At 40.7% G+C, this 10,717-nt stretch overlaps 1 protein-coding gene across 1 annotated transcript in view; it reads right to left on the bottom strand.

The window, feature by feature from the left end:
- Positions 1-323: 323 nt before the first annotated feature.
- Positions 324-10,717, bottom strand: part of LOC148048205 (uncharacterized) — a 32,107-nt gene continuing 21,713 nt past the window's right edge. The window contains exons 3-4 of the mRNA XM_087707852.1: positions 4,668-4,792; positions 324-995 (exon numbers count right to left, since the gene is read on the bottom strand). Of these exons, the coding sequence (XP_087563978.1) occupies positions 681-995; positions 4,668-4,792 (440 nt within the window). The 3' untranslated portion in view covers positions 324-680. The remainder of the gene's footprint in view (positions 996-4,667; positions 4,793-10,717) is intronic.

Here is a 10,717-nt window from a genome sequence, read left to right as displayed (position 1 = left end):
ATCACAGCTTTAAGATGCAAAAGTTTTAGATCCACTAACCAGCCTCAATTATACTTGTATAACATGCTGTATTATTGCTAAAAATTGTTTTTACAAGGTTTGCCCCAACAGATCCTCACGCTATTCTATGCAACATAGTTTACTAATCTATAGATTACTTTGGAAGCCCATATCCTACCAACTGGGAAGTCTATGAAGTGTATTGACACACACTCAGGAATCACACTCAGTGATTCTCCAGTTTAATATTTTTAATATTTAATATTCTTTAATATGCCTTTAGTATTCCCAAGTCTATAAATAAAAAATAAACATATTAGTCAGAATGAATATTTGATTTTAAAATCAGCATTCTTGGGCTCTGTATGCTTCCTTCATAATATGGCAAATGTCAATTCAGCCGATGAATTTATCATTCCTAATAAAACATCTGGCTTTATTCTGATGGTACATGCAACGGATTAAATTGGCTTGTGTTTGGCCCACCAAAGAGGCCATAGCATTTGTTTTAATCATTGAGAAGGTTTTGCATTGATGATTGAATGTATAGCAGCAGCATTCTTCTCTGGATCACTGAGACATCTGTGCAGTTCTCAGCTCCAGAATGTCTAAAAGTTCACGGACCATCCCAAGACAAATCCTCTTTTGGATAAACTAATTGAGCTTTTTTTTGTGAGGTTTTAGAATTTTCCCCACTTGAGCGATATTGATGCAGGGACAGTGGGGACCCTCGGAAGGTGGCAGCCCGAGATCTTCTTATTTTCAGAGAGCTGGGATCTCGACATATTAATTAACGGAGGCAAGGTGGACTTTTTGGTTGGACCAAATGGTTTCTTTCTATCTCTGGGGTGAGGTTTCTTTGCAGATTCTTCATCCAGTTCTGGGAATGTCAGCTGCATCGTTTTCAGCTCTGACTCAGTGGTACACACTATACCCCTGTTCATCATCCGTGGGGTCATGGGCAGATTGCTGGGGAAGGTTAGAGTCTCCATCTCCTAAGAGTAAATATAGAAAGGACCACCTAGATCAGTGATGGCTAACCTTTTTGTTGTTGTGTTCCAAAAGTGTGCCATGCACACACCCATAATACAATGTATGTGCAGCCCACTTCTGCGCATGTATGTGAGACACCCCTGCTCTCCCCCTGTGCATGTGCCTGCGCCCCCATGCTCCCCGCACTCCCGCTCATGCGCGCACATCTGCCCATGTGTCCACCCCCCCCAGAAAGCCAGCTGGCTGGTGGGAGGTGCGCATGCTTGCATGGTGGAGTTCAGCTGGGGCGATGGCTCATATGTCTGCAGAGAGGGGTCTGTGTGCCACCTGTGGCACGTGTGCCATAGGTTCGCCATTATGGACCTAGATCATCCATGAAAGATGCTTTATTAAGAATAGTAGTATTGTAATTTTTCTTGGAAAACTGATTACAATCTGCCACAGCCCAATTAGAGTTTAAATTACAGTTAGTCCTTGATTTACAATCATTTGTTTACAAGTTTACAACAGCACTAAAAAGTGACTTATGACCGTTTTTCACACTTACAACCATTGCAGCATCTCCATGTTCATGCGATCCAAAATTTGGATGCTTAGCAATTGGCTCATATTTACGGTGGTTATAGTGTCCCTGGGTCACGTAATCACCTTTTGAGACCTTCTGGCAAGCAAAGTGAATGGATAAACCAGATTCACCAAACAATTGTGTTACTAATTTAACAATTGTTGTAAGAACTGTGGCAAGAAAGGTTGTAAAATAGGCCAAACTCACTTAACAACTGTTCTGCTTAGCAATGGAAATTTTGGCTCAGTTGTGACCATAAATCAAAGACTATCTGTAATTGCATGAATATAATTAACTGGAATGCCATACTGTGCTTTTTATTCTGTAAAAGCAATAGCCAAGAAGCTTATTTTTCTTTTATAATGCATGTACTAGCTCTTGGGAGGTGATTTATGTTGAAACCCCAAAAGGCAAAAGAAAAAGAAAAACCAGTTAAATATTCCTTTCTTTCCTCTTTTCATTATGCCACAGCTGCTGAGTTTTCCCAAAGGCCATTCTTTACAATAAAATAAAACAAACACATGCATTGCATTTGTGCTCCTAAGAAATCTAGCCTGGTCCTAGATCTAGAATAGGATTGTGTGTGTGAGTAAAGCAGAGAAGAGAGGGGTCATCACAAGCAAATGTATTTTCATATCTATTGGGAGTGAACCAGGAGTGAGTTCCTGCCAGTTCTAACCTCTGCTATAGAAGAGGTTCCACAAATCTACAGTGCCGTTTAGAACCGGTTCCAGCTCCCTCCCCCCGCCCATAAGCACATCATCAAGATGAAGAGCGAGAGGAGGAATTCTGGGAGTTGAAGTCCACAAGTCTTAAAGATGTCAAGTTTGAACACCCCTGGGTTTTTTTTCTAAAGGGTTAAGGGTGCAAGGGTCTTGTAACTTGACAGCTTTAAGGCTTGCGTGCTTCAAATGCCAGAGTTTCTCAGCCAACACTTCCAGGTTGCTAAGCAAGAGCGTTGTTAAGTGAGTTTCAGCACATTTTACAAGTTGGCCACGCCCATCCAGTCACATGTCCGGCAAGCCACTCCCACAAAGCAGGCCACACCTACACAAGAGGTTCTAAAAAAATTTGAAACCCACCACTGGAGTGAACTCAAACAGCCAGCAGCTGATTCACCAGTGCAAATATGTGTAAAGGACATGTGAAAGCAGAATAATAATATCTACCATGAAAGGTATTATCCCTCTTCTGTGTACTGTTAGGGTGGAAGTAGCAATTTTCCAGTTTTATGGAACTGGAACTGTAATTTAGTGTGAGTTTGCAGGTACAATTTTACTTTGTTTTCACAGCTGTATTTGATGAAGGCCTTGAAATACAACATAATTCTGGTATCCTAGGAACTAGTGAGCTTCTAGTCAGTTAGCTATTTCTTAACAAACACTTTGTTTAGTGTGGGTTTGGTTTGGTGTAACATCCTAAATAAGTTTGGTTCATATTTTGTCATAAGCAGTGGTGGGATTCAAATAATTTAACAACTAATGACCAGCTGGGAAGGCATGGCTCAGTGGTCATGTGACTGGGTGGGCGTGGCTAGGTCAACGTCACTCAGGTCAATGGGTGCTTCGCCTTAGCTGTTACAATGTAATAAGGGTTAACCAAAGAGGCATTTTATGTAAGCAGGGCAATAAAGATTAGGCTAGAAACAGCACCAGAATGTTTCCTTCTTACCTTCCTTACAGGATTATCTCTGTAAAGTGGGAAAAAACAAAAACAAAAAGAGATTTCTTCCAACACCAAGTTCTCCAAACTGCTTAGAAAGTTAACAACCGGTTCTCCCGAATAGGTGCGAACTGACTAAATCCCACCACTGGTCATAAGCATAATGCAAGGGTAGAAATCCATCCATTTGTGGTCATTAGATTACCACTGCTATGACTATGCATGTAATTTTACATTAATATGTAAGCTCAAACAGAAGAGTTAGGGTTAAGGTCAAAGGAAAACTGGATTTATAGTAAATTGAAAACTGTTGAATAGATACTATAAGCATGAGGTTGCCGGCCCATGTTTTACGCACAGTTGTAGTCAGCGCATGAAAAGGTGAACAGGCTGTTCCAAATTGGTAAACCTTCTTGGTGTTAATTTCTCCAAAGACATGCCGGCGGACTTTTCGCTTGGCTATTCTTTTCAGGAACCCTTCTTCCAGATTGTGTTTGAAAATACTCTGTGTGTGGAAATTAAACAAATATGGAACGTTGATAAAAGTTGTATTCTGTTTAGCATGTTAGCTTCTAAGTGCCATTAGCTGAAGGACACCTGCATTATAAATTAAGCAGGAGGAGGTGATGTAATTATAAGATAGTCTAAAGGGCAGCATAGTAGTCCTGGTAAAATGTACCTGGACATCTTAGGCAGCAGATGCTGAAGGATGCGGACAAAGAGAGCTGAATGTGATAAAACCTAAAGGATACTTCAGAATTCCGGTAGGGTAAAGAACATTCAATTGCCTATCAAAGTGCAAGAAGTATTTTGTCTCTTACTTCAGATAGCAAAATATCTTAGGTGGGTTCCGGTGGATAATCCCATATTATGATTACAGTGGTCAAATGCCACTTTCAAATGTTTTTGTACATAAAGATGCGTATGGGTCACCCAACTCACAATTGGAACTCTGGATGGTGAATATATGTTTAAAAAAAACAAACAAGCACCGGCACCTATTAATTAAAAAAAAAAAGATGCCTAAAGAAAAACCCAAGCCAACATTAGAAACCCACTCAATGTCCAGACTTCAATGCCTTAGAGTACATACAAGTCTCTAAAGGTTTATGAAATGCAATTGGGGTCAGGGCTATGAATCTCAGGGTATGGTGTTTCAGTTGCTGGGAAAAGAAATGCTTCCTGGTCCTGCTAGATCTGTGGTGGGATTGGGAACAGGGGTACTATATCCATCTTGGCCCTTCTTTACCTCTTGGCAGCTTATCATATCATCAAATCATAGTATTTTCCTGGACTAACTCATCTCAAACTCTGATGCTTCCTCACCTTTCTTTCCCTTTCAGCCCACTAGATATACCAGCTCAGGAAACAAACTCTACAGGATCAGAAAGCTTTCTCCATCCTTACCTCATGCTGTATCAACCCAATGTGGTGATAGTGTTATTACCTCATGCTTTCTTTGGGCTAGGATGCTGTTTAACTGGGGTGTCATCAGCCAACTTTGTACCACATCTGCAGAAGGAGCTTGACTGGGAACTTGTTGAGGCTGAGCAATTCTGGGTAACTGAAGCTCTGAGAACGAAAAATAAACTCAGATAAAGTAGGATATCTTATGAATATATCCAGCAGTTTTGAAAAACAGATCTCAAACAACTCTTGGGAAGAAAATGGCCATCAGCATTGCCTGAAAGCATGGTTCTGTCCTAATCACTTTTCAAGTCCATGAAGCTGAGTTTATCCCCAACTATTTGATTTTTCTACTAATGGCTATAACTTGGAGAACATACTGTACTTTCCCAATTATTTTGGTAGTTGAACTTTTTTCCACTACCATTACTGTATTTCAGCAAGCATTGCTTAGTTTTTAACACAACATCCAGTTAAATCTTTTCTTAATTAGGTTTTTCTCGATACCCATTTTACGTGCTTTCTTCCATAACATTTTAAAATATCAAGTGTGGGATAATTCCCAGAAGAGAGTCTATCTGTCCTTTGCTCTCCTACTTTGATAAAAATGTGGAATGGATGAAAACAACAGGAAGCCATTGCTAAAAATATAGTACAAGTCCTGTTTTGTTTTTTTAATTGAATCCCATCTCTGAAATATGCCCATACTTATACACAAACTAAAAAAGACCGATACCTGCTGAATTGCACATCTTGAGCAAAGCATCTGCAATTCTAAAACTCAGTTTGGAAATTTCCTAAGTGGAACTCAATGCATTTGCACAATCTATTTTGGAGAACATTTAAAGGAAGAAAATTCATTTTTAAATGGATCAGAAAGTGAATTATCTTGGGAGCAGCTGGTGTAATGAGTTTACTTGAGAAGTTACAAGGATTCCTCTCTTACTCCAGGCCCTAGGGCCTCTGATGCTGCTTTGAGCAAAAACTATCTGCTCCTCAATATTCAGCCAATTCATTGATATTTAAGAACAAATATTCTTTTCAAACCTTACATCTTCAGAAGCCTTGCCTCACCAAAGCCTGTCTCTATGATGCTCCTTTGACACTTCAGAGCAAAATGGGCCAATGGAGCACCAGCACAAGAAATAAAAATAGTGCAGGGCTCAATCATTTAAATAATCCTTACAGGAAAGAAAATCATATCTAAGTTGTGTAATGGCTTGGCTCCAACCTATGGGAACTCATGGCACAATATTTTGTGCTTAATGTGTGTGGAGTGTCATTTGTTTTGATTGAGTAATCAATTATTGATTAATCTTCCTTGCCAGCCAAGGAACATGTCTTATACCTTGGGGGACTTTTGGGGCACTTCATTATATTGGCTTCTGGTGGGAAATTATTCACCAGGCTCTGGGTGTGAGTTAATATTGATTCAAGCTGTTAACAACCTAATTAAGGAAGGAAAAGATCTTCTGTAACCTGCGTGTAGAGAGGTTCAGCTTGACCAATTCACATTTTGTTTTGTGTCCACTGCTAATATCAATACAATCGGTATCCTCGTATGTTTGCTCCTTGTGCATCTCTGCTATCAGTTATGCTAACTGGCATTAATTTCAACAGATATAATGGATCTCTTCACTCATTCTTGGCCTTCCCTCTACAAGAGGAAGATAAGAATCTGAAATTCTTCTCTAGAATCCAGGTCCAAAAGTGTTTTACTATCTATGATTATTTTTCCAGAGTGAGTGTCTCAATGTATGAATGTCACTATTTTAGCAATAGCAAAAGCACTTAGACTTATATACCGCTTCATGGTGTTTTGCAGCATTCTCTGGGGGGGTTTACAATTGTCAGCATTATTGCCCCCCAACAATCTGAGGTCCTCATTTTACTGACCTCAAAAGGATGGAAGGCTGAGTCAATCTTCAGCCCCATCAGGATTGAACTCCTGGCAGTGGGTAGAGTTTGCCTGCAATACAGCATTCTAACCACTGAGCCACCAGAGTTCTTACTCCTCTTTAGCCTATGTTATATCAATCCTAAATTATGTAAGATGTGGAGCCACCATGAGCAGCTTCTGCAATAAAACCCAATGCTTTGAACTATAATATCTGTGGATAGATATTAGGCATGTGGCAGATGTAACTGTTATGCTCCTTGTTGACCATTGTCATAAAGGAAATCTCTGATGTGGGTTTTTATTTTAGGTTACCCAAATGCCTAATTTACAGAAAACAGTCCTATGTATATTATATACCAACATCTGCTTCAAAGATACTGAAACATAAGCAGAAACAGCTGGGGGTTTAAAACTTTCCAACCGTAGAGAGCATTTGGGCAGCAAACTGAAACATTCAAGACTCTGATGAAGACTCTCAAGAGGGGTTGAAATGCAATAATGGCGCTGAAGATACCGCTGTGGTTTTAAGAGATGCTCACATAATGTCTGTGAGACCATGAAAACAGAAATTTCAGAGTCATCCCAATTAATTTCAGACATTCTAAATTGCAAGGTGTATATATATGCCTAGCTGAGTTGCTGAGAAGATAATAAAAGACCTTGGTTTAGGTGAACTGAAATTACTACAGTTATGAGGATTGGGGAGTGTGCATCCATGTTTTTTTGACTAGGGATGGTTTCCTTACTGGCTGATCCTATCCATTGTAGAAGTCATTCTGGCCTGTTTGATTGGTTATAAGGTTTCCTGGTTTAATTATTCTTTTGTCATAGCTATTACTACTTTCATAGTTTATTTTATAAGAAACCAGTAAAGAGTATAGGAAGTTATGGTTCTGTGAATCTTGGGAAGAGCTATTAATATCTGAAGAGCAGTATGAGTTTGATTTATATTAGAGGTGCCCAAACCTGGCAACGTTAAGATTTGTGAACTTCAACTCCCAGAATGGCTGCCTGGAGAATTCTGGGAGTTGAAGTCCACAAGTTTCAAAAGTTGCCAAGATTGGACACCCCTGATATATATCTTATTTTCTATTTTATGAATTTGAAATGGAATAAAAGGAACATTGGTACCAAACAGAGCTTCATACCTGCTACACTGCAACATACAAAGCCTGCAAAGGAAGCTTAACACAGGTAGAACTGTTGGATTAAGGCAATGAGCTTTTTACTCAATAGCAGGGGTGTCAAACTCAAGACCTGTGGGCTGGATCTGGCCCATGGGATGCTTAGATCTGGCCCATGAGGCCGTCCTGGAAACAGTGAAGGACTAACCTGCAGTGCCTCTGCCAGCCAAATGGAGCTCCGTTTTCGCTGACAGAGGGTTGCAGGAGTCTATCACAGCTGAAAACAGAGCTTGGGAGCCTGTTTTCGCTGGCAGAGCTCTCCGGCCACCACAGGCATCCACCAGGGCTGGGTCGTCGATAGAACCAGTTCAGGGGCATGGTTGGCCAAGTTACTACCTGTACAGCCGAACTGGTCTGAACCAGTAGGAACCCACCTCTGGCACTCACAATACAAGTGAACTGGCCACGCCCAGCCTGGCCCCCCGAGGTCAAACACAACTCTGATGTGGTCCTCAATGAAATCAAGTTTGACACTCCTGTTCAACAGCTTTGAGCAATTTGACTGGATTATGGATCAACCTATTTAAGGATGTTCAGCACAGTGTTTTCTGGGAGACCTGTAAGACTAAATCTTTGGTCTGGATATTTGGCTAGCATTCAGATTATTTGATTAATTTAGTCAGAAAGAAAAAGCATCATGGAAATGTCTGGCTGCCAAAGATAGGAAAACTCTGAATAGATGACTCATACTATCATATATTTTTTTTGGGAAGACAAGCAGCAACTCATTCCCTAAGTGATGTTTGAAGATGAGATTTTGAAAGAGAAAATTATGCAGTGTATCTGTTTGAACAAAATCATTAAATCTATTCCTTTTCATTTTTCATTTCAGACGTTTCCAATATGAAAGGAATATAAAACAGTGTGCTTGGTAGGGAGGAAAGGAACGCATCTGTTTGCACATGCTTTTCACCAGCAACATCTAATATTGTTCATTAAAAATTTGCCATGCTATTTCTTTGAGCAGCATAGGTTTTGCTAACGTAATTATGCCAAGAACCCTGGCTTCTATTGCATTTCGCAGTTTGTTCAGCTGAGCCACTGAACTGACTGTTCACTCGCACACGTTTGAGATATGGAGCACAATATCAAGATGATAGAAATTCTGCAAAACATCAAACGTCAAGACAGAGTCCTGTTCATACATGTTTCTTTAATTGCAAATATGTACCAGCCTCAGATGCATGCCTAGTTCCTTTTCCACTGTCTCACAAGAAACTGAAAGCTTTCGTTTCCCCGTTTTGAATAAAGTACTAATGCCATGCAATGTTTTCCCTACATTCTGAAGACATGGCTCAGAATGCATTGCAGGAGGGCAGCTGTGTTAGTCTATAGTAGCATGCAAGAATAGCATGGATACAGTGCCTGCCAGGAACTTATGAAAGTAGCCCTATCATTTTCCATTATGCTTCCTATGGAACCTCTGAATGGAAACTGAAGAGGTATAACATCTCTTCAGAATCAAAGACTATAGACCAGTGACGGCGAACCTTTTTTCCCTCGGGTGCCAAAAGCACACAGGCACCCGCTATTGCATGTGCGCCCCTGCCCACACCCATAATTTAATGCCCTCATCCTGTGCCCCTTTCGCATGAGTGCATGACCCCCCACTACCCCCGTACATGGCTTTTTTGGAGACTGGGGAGGGTAAAAATGGCCTCCCCTGGCACCCGGATGCCCGAAATGGCCCATTTCCTGACTTCCGGTCGGCCCAGTCGGCCCCCTTTTTTTTTTTGCCCTCCCCAGGCTCCAGAGGCTTTCCTGGAGCCTGGGGAGGGTGAAAATGGCTTCTCCCAGATGCCCTCCAGAGGCTGAAAACACCCTCCTGGAGCCTCCGTGCCAGCTCTGTACTTACCTGGTATTGCATGGAGACTCCTGGAAAGGGAAGGGCAGCATGGGCGGGCCAGCCAGTGCACACATGCATGCAGGAGCCGAGCTAGGGAACCGGTTTGCATGCCCGCTAATATGGCAACCATAGGTTCCCCATCACGGGTATAGACTATACAGGTAGTCCTTGACTTACGACACAATTGAGCCCAACATTTTTGTTGCTTAGTGCTTATTATGTGAGTTTTGCCCCATTTTACGATCTTTCTTGTCATAGTTGTTAAGTGAGTCACTGCGGTGGTTATGTTCATGACACGGTTGTAAAATGAATCTGTCTTTCCCATTGACTTTGCTTGTCAGAAGGTCGCCAAAGGTGATCACTTGACCCTGGGACACTACAAGTGTCATAAATAAGAGCCAGTAACCAAGCATCCAATCTTTGATAATTGTGACCATAGGGAAGCTGCAACAAACCTAAGTGTGAAAAATGGTCATAAGTCACTTTTTTTTCAATGCCATTGTAACTTTGAACCACCACTAAATGAATGGTTTTGAGTTGAGGACTTCCTTTGAGGCCCATATTGTGGGTGCTGTGATGTATTTAAAGTATAATTGGATTGGAGAATTTTAAAGCAAACGGCAGGTGTTCATGATGGAACATATGCAAATCTAATTATTTCATGCCAATGGACAAAAAGTAATAGGAATTAGTCTAGAAACAGTAATGGCTCGCTATTAACCTAGGAAGACAAAGTCCTTGGGGCACCAAGGGAGACTTCTCTTCTTTTTTTTGAATTAATACCAGGAAGGTCAAACTGGTTTATCCATTCTGGTCATGATTGAAACCATCTCCTTCAAATGTAATATTAATTAGTTTCTCTACGGTTAATATTAACCTACGCAATATGTGCCAATTTCATGCATAATTTCATGAACCTCAAGTACTGCATTGAGTGTTAATTTGGAAGTTGAGGATCACATGCATACACTTCTGCTCATATATACACATCTACCATTCATATCCATTCACACATAATGCAAAACTACAGTCCTTCATTGCCCTCTAATTTAGATTTTTGCTTTTCTTTTGCCTTTCAACTCTGTTATTCCTTTCAGCAATCCCTAATAAAGCCTTACTGGAAAAGAGGAAAGAAAAAAGTTCCTCCCTATGCTTGTAAT

This window comes from Thamnophis sirtalis, unplaced genomic scaffold, assembly GCF_051295495.1.
Source record: "Thamnophis sirtalis isolate CommonGarterSnake01/CBP01778 unplaced genomic scaffold, rThaSir2_p1.2 scaffold_3, whole genome shotgun sequence".
Classification (NCBI taxonomy): domain Eukaryota; kingdom Metazoa; phylum Chordata; class Lepidosauria; order Squamata; family Natricidae; genus Thamnophis; species Thamnophis sirtalis.
The sequence above is the reverse complement of the archived record's forward strand: the minus strand, read 5'-3'. Positions and strand labels throughout refer to the sequence as shown.